General features: G+C 43.0%; 1 protein-coding gene across 17 annotated transcripts in view; it reads right to left on the bottom strand.

The window, feature by feature from the left end:
- EIF4G3 (eukaryotic translation initiation factor 4 gamma 3) overlaps positions 1–16493 on the bottom strand; it is a 150286-nt gene that overhangs the window by 46285 nt on the left and 87508 nt on the right. For 12 of the 17 annotated variants that reach the window (XM_074847872.1, XM_074847861.1, XM_074847868.1 and 9 more), the window contains 4 exons: positions 15570–15670; positions 12889–13011; positions 7246–7354; positions 689–1537 (listed from right to left, as the gene is read on the bottom strand). In XM_074847872.1, coding sequence (XP_074703973.1) covers positions 689–1537; positions 7246–7354; positions 12889–13011; positions 15570–15670 — 1182 coding nt within the window. The remainder of the gene's footprint in view (positions 1–688; positions 1538–7245; positions 7355–12888; positions 13012–15569; positions 15671–16493) is intronic. The other 5 variants (XM_074847874.1, XM_074847870.1, XM_074847876.1 and 2 more) reach the window with 1 other exon arrangement.

Consider the following 16493-nt stretch of genomic DNA (forward strand, 5'->3'; position numbering starts at 1 on the left):
AAAATTTCAAGAACATGAGAACATGAAAATGAGAGGGGGAAATTTTGCTTACGTGGTACTTCTGCAGAGGAAAACCAGATGCATTGTTAATTAAGGCTGGGCAGATTGAGGTGTGCGACACAAGGTACTTCAGTCGTTTGGAAGAGCTTTAATGGTCCATTTCATTTACCCACATCTGGTAACACCATGACACATTTTTATAGTTGGGGAAAAAAACCAAAAAACACCCACATCCCGCTGGTTTCCAGAAACCTCTGGCTCAGAAGGTTCACTCTGAGGGCTTCAAGGGCTGAATGTTAATGTGGTTTAGGCACAGGCTGATAAACCCAGAGCAACAGGTCCTCAAACCAACATCTCGGAGAGAACAAGAGCTGCGCCCTTTGAATTCCCCCACTAACAGCACTCGGGAGTGCTGCCCCGTACCACCATGAAAGCAAAACGTTGGCAGCTTACATGAACCCCGGGGTGCACATCCCAGCCCACTACCTCTTTGACGAACAATTACGAGGGTATTTTTTGTCCCTGCAAACAAAGATTAGCATCTCTCAATCACGATAATGCTCATGCAACACGATCAGATTTTCTTTTGGCAGATAGGATTGGAAACATCTGATGGAAGAATCACCCCAAAGACCCTTTTCCTTCATCCTCTGGTTTACTGCACATGACCACGGTGCCAAACACTTACCTGGGACAGGACTCTTGCTCGAGTTTAAACTCTGAGCCTCTGTGCTCTCCTCCAGTTGCCCATCTGCTTCTGTCTCTTCCTTCTTTTCAGTATCTTTTACCTCTTCATTAAGAGTAGTTCTTGTGCTCTCCTCTCCTTCTAAATCTCCCTGAACAACAGGGAGGGCACTAGGAGATGGGAGAGGAGGTGGAGAAGGAGTTGTAGTGGTAACAGCAGCAGCAACAGAAATTGGAGGAGAAGGAGGCGGAGGGGTGGGAGGCGGGGTGGGAGGAGGAGAGGGAGCAGCGTGAAGAGCACTGGAAGATGGCACGCTTTCCACTTCTGCCGGAGGTGCTTCTGGTGTCTCCAACTCAACAGTCAATGGTGCAACTTCCGTCTGGGCTACATCTACTACGCTCTCTGCAGCAGTTACTTTTTCACTAACTCCGTTCATTTCATTAATTAGATTAGTACTAGCAGTCACTGGAATATCACTAGATGCTACACTACTAGGCTCCTTGCACACCTCGGCATCAGCCTCTTCCGCTGGCGAAGGGTCTGATGTGTCCGTGCAGGGTGCGGCATTAGAAATAGGCATTGCCTCCTCTTTTGGGGAAGCGAGTTCACATTTCTCCTCTGAGTCAGCTGTGAATGTGGATTTACTAGAAACGGTGACAACAGCAGCAGCAGTAGAAACAACTGCGACGGGAGCGGCCGGGGTTGGCGATGGAGCAAGAGGAAGTTCTGGTGGGGTTTCCACTGAGGTGGCCTCGGTCGTCTGGCCAGCTTGATCTTTTTTCTCCCCAGTAGGTTCTGGTCTGAGGACTGGGGAAGAAGGTTTTAATACTGGATCTGGTTTTGGCTTCTCTTCTGGGAAAGGAGGAAAAAAAAAGGCAATGTTACAAACAGCAAGTCAACTCCATTTTCCTTTGCTGTATCTAAGCCCCCTTGGTCCTCCTTGCCTGCATTCTGCCCACACTTCAAGAAGCTCTGAGGAAGACAGAGGCACCTGAAGCTAACCTTACGTCTAAAGGAAGAGTCCAGACAGCCTGCAGCTGGCAAATCTGAAAATGCAACTGCTGCTTCTATTTTTCTGAAGGTTGGCTTTGCAGTGAACGGCCATCCTTTACAGAAAAGGCATATAAACATGTTACAAAATGTGGTTTTTTTGCAGAAAGACTGCAGCTGAAAATAGAATTTTTCTTGACAGAAATTACAGAAGCAAAAATATGCTTTACTTGGATTCTGCCTCAAAGGAGCCCAGGGTTTCAACACCGAGACCTGGGCAAACTCATGTTCCCAGAGACTCTGGCAAGAGCATCGGCAGCCTGCAGGCACTCTCTGCCACAGTCCCCCCTCTTTGTAAAACAATGAAACTATTCCACGACTGATGACGGGCCGTTCTTCTACAGATGTCACGTGTCACGCCATTACTAATACGTGAGATGCGTCCAGTTTATTTTTCCACTTGTTCCTTCTCAACTCCATCAGCACGTCAGACTAATGGACACAATCCCCTTTTTCTGTTCTAAATTTCAGCAGAGAACCTTTTCCCAAAGAAAGGAAAAGCAAAAAGGAATTTAAGCACAGCTTCCACCAAAGAACAGCATCATCACCTTTTGCTGTTTGTGGGCTAAGGGTATCAAGCAGGCTGGGGAAAGCACAGCAAAACGTGCACATGTATCGAACCAAACCCCAAAATATTGTGCACAGAAAGTCCCTGTACTTATCCTGTGATTAGCAACACTTCGCGATACCATTCCTGCCATGGCCATCACGCAGCTCCTGAAGGTCTGCAACTCCATTTAACATGCTTATTCCCACTACTTTTGAGCAAAGAACAAAAATCTGTTAGGATCTTGGCTCTACAGGATCTCTTAGGATCTCTGCTACACCCTCTCCCACCTCCGATTTGAAGACAAGACGTAAGATCTTGCTTAGGAAAGTGCCTCCGTGCCACGACTCTGCAAGATGGACGAGACAGGTACCAAGTCAATGTGCAGACAGCAGGGACTCAACGGTCCGGTTCCTCATCACCATCACGAGGAGGTCAGCTTTATCCGTCCTCAGGGAGGGAGCTCTGCTCTGCTCCACCAACACAAAATGCCCCCAGGCTTTCTGAGCACTGAAGCAACAAGGAATTCCTTCAGGACACTGCCATGACAGCAAAAAGTAATTCTGGAAAATCCAGAGGCACAAACCTCCCTGTTCAGATTAGGAAATCAAAAGCTACAACCAATGCCAAATCATCAAAATTCAGGTAGAACGGGAGAGGCACGGCTTTGCTTGGTCTTTTCCAGCTCTGCTGGCTTTCCATTTGGGGCTTATTCAACAGATAGGCTGAAGGGAAAGAGTTTTTGAAGGAGAACCCATCCGAAACTGCTTGGAGCGTCCCGTCTTTAGGAATAGCTGGAGCAATGAAGAACTTTGCTTCCAGCTGTTGACAGCCCCAGCAGCGTTACAGGGAGGACCACGGCCAAAGCAGTAGTTTATCAACTTAATGAGGCACGTAGGGAGATGGCTTTGGAGGAGAATGACAAATGAGGGAAAAGATGGGAGAAAGTGTCTCAACAGCTGATTTTGATTCTGAAGGCTCCATGGAAGAAAAAGGACCCAGGAAGTGGTTTAGAAAAGAAAATGCGTCCCCTCCGATTTCTGGAACATCCTTTACAGACAACTCATGGAGCATTCTTGACATTTACAGCTCGCTATAAACAACTGCCTGGATATTCTCTCCCTTGAGTCAAATGAGATTGCTCAAAAAAAAAAAAAAAAAAGCATTTGAAGTGTCTAGAAAAACATTCCAAGAGATAAAAAACAGAGCAAAAAATATACAATTGCATTTTAAAACCGGTGGTTTAAACACACTAAACACACTTTCTCCAAACTACACCTTATTTGGCCAATACACTAGCCACCGATACAGGCTGTGTGTGCAAAATTCAAGGAGAAAAGTAATTTGAGGAGGGAGGATTTCAGAAGAACAATGAGCAGATTAGGCTAATGAGAAGTAAATCTTAACTTGAACAACCATCACGGAGAACAAATCTCCAAGTCCTGGCAACGGAACATTCATCCCTGCCAACTATTACAGAAACAGTCACGTGAAACAACATACAGTTGGGAAGAGAAAACAAAAATCAATGCAATTCATCCAAACTGAATCAGATCCCTTTTCCTAAATACGCCAAGATCATTCCTCACATTATATTTAGAAAGTATTTACTGGAAGCGCGAGGCTGTTCAGGAGGAAAGCTTGCTCCATCAATAGGTATTTTTTTAAATCTCCAGATAAATACAAATCTTGCAGGATTACTCTTCACGAGAAATACTTTCACAAACTCAGCAGGACAGATGCTTGCTATCTCCTCCACGCAAAGACATTAAAGCCAGAGAGGGAGCTGGGTTGCTGGGTGGTCGCAGTGGCAAAGATTACCCAGAGCGGTGGATGGGGAAAGATTTTACTGGATATGGGAATTTGTTTCTGCTTTGCGGTGTTTATCTGAAAATTATCACTGGGCTCGCTGCCATTTTTCCATCTTTTGTCCCGATGCAAACATTTGTGAGGCGGTACAGACGTCGGCTTCACAGGCAGTTTTTGGAGCACACGTTAGTCAGAACATCAGCAGAGAGGCTGAAAGTTTTCCAAACTTTGGGCTCTGACATTAATCTATTTTCCACAAGCCATGTTATACATTCTCCACGTCTGCTATATCGCAGGATTTGGAAAGAGGTTTAAAAAAAAAATAAAAATACTCCAAACACCCCACTGAACCTGTGCAAGCTGAGTGAACGTGGACAGCTCTGATTTCATGCACAATTATACCCCATTACAACTTCTGCACCAGCCTGGCCTGCAGCCAGGTTCCAGCACGCTCTGCCATCAGCTTGACCTGAATACTCCAGCAATATCCCGGCCTTCTGCAGCCCGGCTGATATATATGCACCAGGGGCACCTATAGGAACGACAGCTAACTGCTTGCCCCTAAACAACGCCACTCTTCAAGGTACTACAACAGCAGTGCCTATATTGCTCCAAATCATACATGAATTTTGAAGCCTGCAAAGCCAGACGCTGCTTTAAAAGCAGCAAATGCCAAATGCTTGTCTTTTAAAAAGAAAAAACAAGGATATTAAATGCAATGCAATCCCAAATTCAGCCTCGCTGATGACTTCAACGCCAAAATAACAGGGACTGAAGCTACTCGCGGTGAGAAATAACAGAGGCCGGGTCTGCCGGCAGAGCACATGTGCTCCCTTCCTGATCCCCCGCCCAGCGAACGGGCCAAATGCTGCGTGCAGTTATAAATAACTGCAAAACGATCGCTGAATATCACAAAATTAGAATGATAGCTTTATACCAAATTTCAACTGATGCAAACGAGCGCATGAGGTGAAGGGCACAAGGGAGAATCTGATCCACAGGATGAACGCGGCCGAGGGGTCTTAAGGGAAGCAATAATCCTGGTTTTAATAAAAATTTGCTTGAGGGAGCCACGTAACCCGATCTATGCCTATTTTTATTTTGGAACAAGAAAAACCCCAACATCAGGCACAAAGTGAAAAATTATTTTGATACTTCAGCACGTATTTCTGGAAAGATGTGCCCCCCAAGTCACTAGCTCAGTTTAAATAATTTCAATGGTGTCTAAACTTCCTTCACCTTTTATTCGCTCTGTCCTGTGACTGACACCACCTCTGCTCTCCCCCACCCCGAGGCCACAGTTGAGCGCTAATGGTGTTATTTCAGGGCTTGCTCTCTCCCTGCAATGCTTACATAAATGTGCTCTTTAGCAATTTTTGGACTGGAACAAATGTTTGAATCTTTCTGGGATGGAATGGAGATAAACACAGGAAAGCTCATCAGTGTTAAATCCCAGTTCAAGCCCCGATTTATATTTAAACCAGCACAGTCAGACCTGTGTAACTAACTAAATAAAGACCACTTACTTCCAGTTTGCTTACAGCTGCCTACGAAGGGATTAAGTTAAAGAGAGAGAAGAGGGAGAAGACTCGCTTGCCCTGGAAATACAACTTTTCATACACAGGGTTGAAGTACCATGAGGCAGTGCTGCATTTCATGGTTCAGCATCAACTTGCTCCAGAGGGCGGATGCGTTTTGGTGCATCGTGGTCATCGGTTTTTTCAAGTCCCCGTGCCACCACGCACCCCAGCGTTGCTCAGCCTGTGTCCCCCCCCCCTCCAGAGGGGGAATACGGACACGGAGCAGCAGCGAGCCCGCGAGCTACGCTCAGCCAGCACAATCACCGTTGATTTGACAGATGTTAAACCTACCCAGAGCTTCTTCAGGTGGCAGACACATCGAAGTTTTGCACAAAGATCTAGACAAAGCCACAGTCCTGCTTCCAGTGGGAGATGGGACCTGACAATCTCCAAAAGGGCCCTTTTCAACTATTTCTAGACACTGCAGCGGTTGAGATGTGTTTGTGGAGCAGTTTGTACTGAGGGGAAAACCCTGAGCTCTTTTACAGTAAAAGAGCAACATTTTCAGTAAATTTTAGAGTGATACAAATTAGCCTCAGGGATACTTCCCTTTACTTTCAAACAGCAACCGTGCTGCTGTTTGGATCTACGACATCTGAAGCATCAGAGGCAGCTTTTCCAACTCTTTTCTAGAGCTGTGCTTCTCTGGGGCTTAGTTTTCCTCTAGCAAATATTCTGGAAAAAAAAAAAACCAACCTCGGCAGGCTCAAAGTTTACAGGCCACGCTCACAAATAAAAGATGGCACTTCTCAACTTTTGTGTACGTGTTGCTCTAGGCAGAAACCTCAAAGGCTGCAATGTGGTGACTAAACCGGGAAGCCAACAGTGTCAACTCTGTATTCCAACACCAACTCCGTTAACGTGACGGCAGTACACACGTTATTAACTACAGCTTTTTAATAGCTTTTAGGTGGCTATAAAATTTCAGCGTGGGAAGAAACTTGGCATGCTCCATCTTCCCTCCTGGGACACCTTTTCTTTGAACAGTTTAAAAAAATCTCCCTTCAAATGTATATTCTTAGATACGAGAAGGAAATGTAATCACTTTAAGAAACTTTTTCCATCCATGCCATTTTTACTGAAGTCAGCAATATTTCTTATGAGACACTTTGCACACTAACTTTTTTTTCTAATTAAAATCTCCCATGTCCTGCAGGACAGGACACACAAGCAGCTCTGGAGGAGCCACACGATGGTTACGTGCCATCACTATGGCTAATTGTCCAAATTATATAAAGCCTTCCCGGCTAAGAGCATTTTACTGACAACACACTTGTTTCTGAAGGATGGCACGTGGGCCAGAGGAGGTTCTTGCTTCTAGGTGCACTGAAACAACGTTTAGGACATATAAGCTTGAATACAATTATTCTTAACCAGTTTCACGTTGGCAAATTTCAATTAATTCCCTTAGCAACACATTGTTAAAATGTTCCACTGGAGGAAAAGAAGTCCCTCCCCTCCTATTTCTGCTGACTGCTTGTCTCCATGCCAAAAATATTCAAACTAAAGCAAGAAAGGAGAAAAAAAAAAAAAAAGACTAAAAATAATCAGGAAGGAAATATCCATCAACAAACCTTGCTTCGGGTTGCTAGTCGCAGTGACAGGGGTGCTGGCAGCGAGATGGGTGTTCTCCACAGTCCCATAAACCACAGGGCTGTGCTCAGGGACCTGGCTGGACAGCTGCTGGGATTTGAAGTACAAAAAAGGGTGATAATGAGCGTGCGAACATAAAAACTAGCAACATGGAGCACAAGCAAGCAAGTGGGAAGACAAGAATAGGGTGGGATAGAAAAGGAAAACAAAAGGCAGGGAAAATAAAGAGAAAAGATACACAGACCAATTGAATAAATTCAAAAAGTACATGGGAAAGGGAGGGAGGAAAAGTCAGTAGGAAAAGGGGAAAGAGAGACGATTACTGTTAACAACAGCAAGAAAGAGACAGCAGAGCACAGTTATTAACACACTTCATTCTCCGAGTGCTTCTTCCAGGAGCAGCAGAAATGCTTCTCCACGTAGTCTGCAAAAAGTCAGATAAACACCAAAAGACTCCTGGACCTCTCCATAATTTAAGTTTGCTTTCTGGGTTCAACTCCTTTCTCAACTGATCAGTTATTTCAAACACCTTTGATATTTTTATATATATTTATTTCAATTTTTAGATATTTATTTACATATAGATAAGGTCTGTGTATGTATGTATGAAGTGTATATATCTATATTATGATACATGTACACACACACACACACATATATAAAAAATATATATGGATATATATCTCTCTCATAATAATACTTGTTACCACAGTGGGAAAATAGTCTAGATTGGTTATACCTGTGTGCTCATATGCAAATAAAAAAATCCAATGCCTTCTACAAACAGACTTACAGATGGTACCTTCTGGGTAACATGAGAATAAAACCAATTATGCATCAGTCTAAAGGAGAGCAGGAGGAGCCGGTTCCCAGTCAGTGTGGAGTGAGCCTGAGATTTTCTATATATAAAACTCAAAATGCAAGACCAGCAAAGCCACAAGACTGAAAAAGCCTGTTGCAGAGACCACATTTGTTAATTATGTCCCCACCACTAAGGGGAGAAACACTTCACTTTTGTTCACGAAGGTTCGATAAAGACAAAAAAAATCCTCTGTATTTGATCTCAGAATTTAAGAAGACCTTGTGTAAGACTGAGTAACTACACCAAACTCACAGGTAAAGCACTCGTGTACGTTAGAGTGAACAGAGAAGGGGCAAGTCAACTACTCACATTTACAAAATCCCATTAAACACCCATCAGGAACCATGCAAAGAAGAAAAGGGGGCTAAATTGAAACTTAATAATCTAAAGTGGGAAGCCACGCAGTTTTTTGCAGGTGTCTGTTCTTATCTAGCTATGCATCCACGCCGACCTCTCAGAAGATCTACAGGAAAAGGGATTTTTGAACAATCAAAATAGAGCTGAGCACCCAAGATGTGAGTGTCCAATCTTTCCAACAGGCTATCAGAAATCCATGCAAAACTTATTTCCCTAAAAAAAAGAAACCTCTGGCAACCTGCTCCTCTTCCTGGGACTCTTTTTTCTCCCATTTCCAGTTGTTTCAGCTATTGCATACGAACAGTGCAGAATTAAAAAGTGAATTATCTTCAATACACTATTTTTCACCATTTCAGGCAACAGAAAGGTAAAGGAGGACTGTGAAAAAGCACATCTGGAAAAATAAAAATAAAAATCTAAGCAAGTGGGGTGAAGGGTTGAAATTTTATTTGGGGTTGCTCCTCTTCCAGGAACGAGCCCGATGAGATCGGCTGGACTGTGGATGAAGAACTGTATCCCTACCTCCAGCCAAATCTGAAGGAAGCCAAAGAAAACAGAGTTTTACCAACGAGCAGGTTTCAAGAACGCTCTCCCCTCACTCTCAGCAGATCATTAGTTTCATTTTATGAGAAATTTATGGATGAACGCAGTGGGGAAAAAGGAGACTGCTATAAGAATCACAGGAACAAATGAGACTAGCAGGCAAGAAACCTGTAAGCCTAGAAACTTCTTGGGTCAGCAAACATGTTTGCTTAAGAAATCTGGAAAACGCTCATTTATTTTGTGGGAATGATACTGCAAAGCAATATAAATGGTGCTTAAGTACTGACCCTTACAGGCTCGCAGCTTCAAAATGGAGCATTTAGAGACTTTCTAGGAAAAAACCCTCAAAATTGCACTCGTGATTTATGATGCTAAGAGCTGCTCTGTGTTATTCTATCCTACCATGGCCCGTAGACCGAGCAAACAGTGTGACAAACCCATTGATACTTGGAAGAGGTTTGCCAGGAAAATAAGAGCATTTCTTACTCTTTTAAAGAGTAAAGTCAGTGCTGAATAAATAATCAGATTTGATACATAGTCCTGGGTTTTATTTATCTTCCCGGCAAAAAATGTAGTGTGAAAAACAGTGTCCTGCTAGAAACATATAAATAATATCTCCACTTACTGCCTGCTTCTCTTATGCAGGAACTTTAAAGCATTTTAGCAATTTAGCAACCACCGCGGAGGTGCTGGGAAGACTCCACCCAAAGCACTTTTTGGTCAGCAATGCTGACAACAAAGCAAGAGATACAAAAAAGCATGGAAATGGCTAAAACCGTGTGCCTTGAGTCTTGGCAGTGATGCTCATCTTTTGGACAAGTCCAATTTTTTTTTATGTTAAGCATTTAATCTACTGAAAGAAGAGCGTGCTTTGGGCTCGTGATATCGAAGTTTTGGGGTTTCTTTGAGTCAAAATAAGCCAAATCTAAAGGAAAAAAGAGAAAATTTTGAAATCTATTATTATTATTACAAAATGGCTGCTTCTTCAAATGTAGAATTTGGGACGGGGACTGGTCTACAGCAGTGGCTTCCATGCACTTCTTGAGCAAGTTTCTCCTCTATGCTTGTGTCATTTAAGTAATGAGATTACAGAATCAGATACTGGCTATCAATATAAAAAAAGCACTACTAGAATTTAGCATAAATCTAAAATATCCTTGGACTTGGAGCCACTTCATTACTTCAGAGAGGATGTTCTGTCAAGCCCGGAGATTGCAGGTTTGCATTTTGAGTGTTCAACCAGATGAAATCTCATCAAACCCCCCCCGACACGCAGGGCTTGATTCAAAGGGGTGGTGGAACAGTAACGATGCTCCCCTTGTACCTGTTCCAGGAGCTGCCCTAAACTGGGACCATTTCAATAGGCAGGTATTTTCATATGAAGCTCACACTGACTGTTCACAAGTTTTATCAGCTGGGGAAAGGGAACACAAAAAAGCCATAGCACATTCCAAGTAAAGTTATGGCTGAATATTTGAAGTTTACTGATTTTAGACTGCTCCAAATTATAGCATCCACCATTCCTGGAATTCAGCCACTGAGCATAGTTATTAAGGCACTATCTAATTTCATCCAAGATACTATACTTGCTCCAAAAAAATGAATTAGAGATGCTGTTGGGACAATAACTTTGAATTTCCTGGCTTAAGTGGGTTTAAATTTTCAGTTATGCTACACTAATGAACTTTTTCTGGTGAGCTCTATTTCAGAGCTCTTCTGTGATTAACAAAAGTGGTTCCAAGTACCTAATCAAAATGAAGCCTGGATATTAAACAATGAAGTATTTGCATACCTTACTTAGAGTAGATGATTGGACATCACTGCTGTGCTCTGCATTTAAATTACAGCTGATAAAAATTCATGCTTATTAACCTCCTCTTGAAAAACATTTATTTCGTCCTGTTTGACTTAATTGTAGTATCTTAAAATAGATTTCAGAATGCAAAAATGATCTGGTAAGTGCTTGGATTAGCTGCACCATGCATAAACACAATCTGAAACCCTGGCTGGTTTCAACTCTTCCCTACTTCTAATGGGGAAAGTCATTTAGCATGAAGTAATGGGAAGAAGATCTCACCAGCACCCCAACATTTTATATCATTAGTATCTTCTCTTACGGAACATGCTTGGAGAGAAGTTGAATTGATTCTATACATAACCAGCTCTTGTCTCCCTCCTGTTCCAGCTGTAGTTGCAAATCAGACCACGCTCCGGCAGAAAAATAGCTTTTTCCAGTCAAGCATTGCAGACCTTGACATTGCTCGAGCATGGTGCCCTGCTGCTGCTCGCCATGATGGAGACCAGCAGGAGAGAGCAGGTGACCCAAGGCACGTGGTGATGCCTTCATGTGACAAAGGGATTCGACTGAACCAAAAGCCTTGATCTCAACAGAGGGGAGATCTGCAGGCCCAGGTTCTTATTTCAGCTCAGTGATCCCAGTTACACTTCTCAGTGGTAATCTCAAGCTCCCACTCCAGCACAACGGGTGTCTCAGGGCAAGCTTCTGCTTTTGCCTCAGCACAGCACAAACACTACCCAGACACGGAGGGGAAAGTAAGGCTCAGAAAAGGCTGTCCACCTAAAAGCTAGCAAAAACTGATGACATTAAACAGGGAAGAACTTGAAAGAAGAAACTGCACCCCAACATCAGCCAGGCTCTGGATCTAAAGTCCACCCAACACTTGGAGAATCTTCATGTCTTCTAATCAGGTCCCCAAGCAGTGGAAAACAAACCTCCAAAAAACCACGCCAACTTCCAAGGCTTGTGCCAAACCACAGAATTTCTTCTCCAATTGTTCAAAAACTTTTAGGTTTAGCAGCATGTGGCCTAGCACCATCTCTCCCAAAAGAGAGGGAGAACTAAAATGAGGTATGAAGCAAACAGCAGCTACACCAAGCTGGCAGCTGAGAAGAGCACAGCGCTGCCACGTGCCTCCTCTCCGTCTCTGATGCTCTGGGGAGATCAAGGAGGCCTCGCCTCTTCCTGCTGCAGGTGGGGAAGAGTGGTCAGAGCACAGAAATCATTTTCTAATTAGATAACACAGCCACTTCCAGCCCCAGCAGTTCACATCAAGGTGGACTTATGTTCACGTCAGGACTGCTGGTCTGCAAGTCTGAGAGTGCTCTTCTGGCCCTGGGTCAAAAAGGACTAGAACAGACCTGGGTTTCCAATCAGTTTAATTTCCAGACATTACACGTGGACTTCTCAGGTGAAGCAGGATACAGACACTTAGAAGGGGTCAAACTCAAAGTTGTGCAACAAGAAGAGATTTATGAGCTACAGAAAATGCCGGGTTTGGATATTTATGTTTGTTCCTACATCAGAAAAATGCATTTTTTAAGGTTGAACACAGAGACCAAATCTGTGATAGAGTTATCACAGTTCCATGACAAAATTCCTGAGCTACAGTCATTCTGGTTACTCTACAACAGCACTACTAAGGCAGAAAGACATTAGTACGGACAGTGATGCAATTGAAGATACATAATCAACCACATGCATGATATGGACTTTCCTCAGGTACACAAGACTAACAGAAACACCATGTTTCTCACAAATACATTAGCTCCTCCTTCAACACTGAAAGTCTTTACAAGCTTTAAAATCTACTACTGGTACAAAACCAGGGATGGGGAACTTCTAACAGCACTGCAGCTTCACATTTTACAAGCTACAAGGTTGGTAAAAATGACCAAACTTGGAGGGGTAAAAAAATAAATCCTTGAAGAACATTGACAATTTAGGACCATCCAGGTGTCTGAGGTGATCAGTGGCGTGGATGGAAGATACAGGAATTGGCTCTAACGAACAGCAAAGCAAAGCAGACGTCACTGGGAGAAGCCTACGCGGCCACTTTATTACCTGAGGTGGAGTAGGTGTGGAAGTGGGTCTCACGATGGGAGGCGTCGGGTTCCTGCTGCCCCCTCCAGACATTATTTCTTCTGTTATATCTTTGCCTCCCTGGTTTGGATCCCGGATTCGGATCTACGGTATTGAACAAAGAAATAATTCAAACAAGTCTTCCCGTGACACGCTGTCCTTGGGGTTCATGGAGAGGAGAACGTGGACAGGACGTTATTCCATTACACTCAGCAGGAGATGGTCTGGGTTGAGCTGATGCTCTGCAGGAACGCTGGAACATGGTTTGTTTCAATAACTTGAAATGCATGGTATGTCATCCCTTAATCTCAAAACCTAATTTAATCAAAACACTCATCAGCCACACCAGTTAGGTCTAAATACGTGCACCCCAGTGCATGACCCTGTAATTCAGAATACGGTCTCTACTTCTGAAAACTAAGTTTACTGCAACTTAGAAAATTTAGCAGATAGCTCAGCTACAGAACTAAGCTTGCCAGTTAGTGGAAAGTGCAAGAATAAAAGAGGCGGCCATGTTTTACCCTGATAGAAAATTCAGTGACCTTGCCAACCCAGCTGCTGGTAAAGGGGGAAAGCAAATGGGCTCTTTTTGTTTTTCCTTTCTACACTGGGAAAAGTCATACCGACAAAACAGAGGGAATCAAACAAAAAACACTGAGCAGAGGAAAGAGAAACTGCAAAAAGAACAAACTAAAGTCCTATGAAACTCATCAGCATTTAGGAAACAAGTATGTTTTTTGAGTCTCTTCACAGTCCCAAAATGGGAAGGAAAAATATTTTCCAAAATAAACCACTTGAGTACACACTCATTTGAATCCTCAACTGACACTTGAGCCAGTACGTGTCACTGAATGTGGGGAACAGTCAAACTGTCTGGGTTAATTTGAAATAGAGTTCTTAATCTTCAGTATAAGAATTGAAGATTTCCATAAACCTGGAGAGAGTGCTATCATTTGTCTGTCCACCTTCTCAAAAGCTCTGGCCTGAACTCTGTAATGCAGAAGTCCCCATTGTGCTGAGCCCAACGCACAACTGCAAGCAAACCAAGAGACAGAACCTTCCGAGGGCAGGGGTCTCACTGGAAACCGCCGTGCTCTTTTTGATCAGCAACATATAAAGTTGCTAACTGCAGAAGGGTTTTGTGATTCATCAACTTTAGTATCGTGTGATGTCTTCTTCATTCTTTGGGTTATGAAGACAAATGAATATACACATGGTACTTAGGATGTTGACAAGATGTGGTCTTCTCTTGTTTTTGTTGAATTTTTCCTGCTAAAATATTTAACTAACCACAGCAACAAGGACTTAAGAGTTGGCACAAATTCCCACCCTCTCCTCCTCCTGACAAGCAGTCAATGACATTAAAACACGCTTTCCCTGCCTGAAAGCTTGTAGTACGCAAATACTCAACTAATGGTGCATGCGGATGTGTGTACATATATATGTTTAATTTCTCTTCAGTTTCTCTCATTTCTTCAGCTGCGATACAGATTAGCAAATTAAAATAGTACATCCACAGAAAAGCGTCGCAGGCATTTAAAAAACATTCTGCTTTTCCGCCTCAAAGAACTTGGCTTCGTTGGCACAAAACTGTCTTAACCACAGTTGAGCGTTTATGAACATCTTTGCATTTCAAATGGCATTAATGATCTGGCCATGTCATGTTTTGGATGCTGAAGAGAGACTCCCTATGACTGAAGAGGATGGTGAAGAGGTGGCAGAAGAGTTGCACCACCCTTTGCTGACAGCAGCTACAAACAAGGCCTTTCTTGCAAGCCCAGCTAACGCATTGTTCAGCTCTTCCAGTTTCCCAAATCAACTGTCATCTCAGATCATCTTCAAAAATCAAAAGATACAAGTTTTCCATTTTGAGACATGTACAAGTCTTATTTTTTCCCCCCAGGAAACAGTTCTTTTAATGTTTTCAAACCACTCTAACACACATAGTAATGTAAAGTAATTTCCTTTTCAATCATTTAGAAACGATTCACAAGCCCACCCCGAACTTTTTCTGTTGAAATGTTACATTCACCTGGTGTGCCTTTAGCACTCCCTACCATCATCCACCTGCAAACGGGTTTAGATTCCATTAATCTGTCTCTCTCGAACTCTCACCAGTGAATTAGGCAGAGAGGAAGTGTGGTCTCCAAACCTCTACCCACTTTCATCATGTCATGCGTTCGGGTTCTTTCAAGCCTGCAAATATGTCCACAACTTACTGTTTCTCTACCTTTTCCGAGGCATGATATCAAATAATTTCTTTTTGTCAGTTTGAACCAACTCCCAACATTGTCCCAAACTGACCTGAGTTTGTTCATTCCCACCTGGCTCTTTGGTAAAACTCTAAGCAGCAGTGCAGGCAGCTGAGGATCCCAGGCTTGGGGAGACGATCTATATTTGTTAGAAAACCAGCAAAAATATTTTCCTTTTTGACTAGCTGAGATGTTACAAACTCAGAGTAGAAAGTTCCCGTAGAAAAACTGAAAGTAAGACAACACTGCAGCATTGTACAATGTTTAATTACGTTTAGGTGTGAAAGGTAAGACTTAGCCTCTCTGTGAAGGTAAAGCTCAGTTTAAGCTTAAGATCACTATTAATTTCCTTCAACTTTACAAGCAGGACAATTCTCAGAGAGGATGTATCAGTCAATGACAATCACTCACCGTTTTTTTCTCTCTTTTAGCTGGTGGAGGCTGCTGCTGCTGTGTAGGCACTATGATGGGTGCTGACTGATACACTGGCTGACTTGGGTAGAAAGGTGTTCCTGGGAGAGGACAAGACAGAAATGAGAGAGAAAAGTTCAGTTCATCTGTTAATGAAAGAAAACCAAGTGCAAGAGGTAAAACTGACCACATACTCCTCACTCTCTTCAAAAGCCAGAACTCCTAACATCCAGCTAGTAACCAGTCTGTTTTGCTCTTCCCCACTTCCACTGAAACAGAAGCTGTTACTCCAGCAAGACAAGTGATTAAGTCACTATTTAATCTTTTTTTTCTGCCACAAACAGAAAAACTAATCACGTGCATCCATTTCTCACGGGCTGCTGAAATCACCAAGGCATGAAAAGTGTCCCATCCTTGGACTCCTCTGACTGACAAACAGGTGGATTTGCAGTTGAGGGCTTTTTTTACCTTTGTAGAGAAATTCAGTCAAACCATCACAAAGAATTTACAAGGTCAACCGCAACCTGTTTTGAAGCATAGCCAAGAAAATCTAATTACAAGCTATGTTCTTCTCATGCTGTAACACAAAAAAAGCACGACCACAGTTATTACTGCAAAATTACACCACGTTGTTGATTATATTCATAATATCCAATATAGTTTCATTATGTTTTTCTCTGTGGAATAAGACTGGTTCAAAATGACCGTGTGCTTTAAAAACGTGCCAGAGAGAAATAAAGGTGGCATAGTAGAGCTGTCTCCTGTCTGTGGATGAGATATCAGGTAAACTTGTGAGATTTTGGAGGGGTTTTTCCCCTCTAGGTATGGGTGCTAGATGGACTGCCTGCTGGCACTCGCATCTGGAGCAATCTGATTTATTCTTCAACTGAACTAACCTTTAAATGGGAATGAAAATCTGTATTG

This window comes from Strix aluco, chromosome 22 (genome assembly GCF_031877795.1).
Source record: "Strix aluco isolate bStrAlu1 chromosome 22, bStrAlu1.hap1, whole genome shotgun sequence".
NCBI lineage: Eukaryota > Metazoa > Chordata > Aves > Strigiformes > Strigidae > Strix > Strix aluco.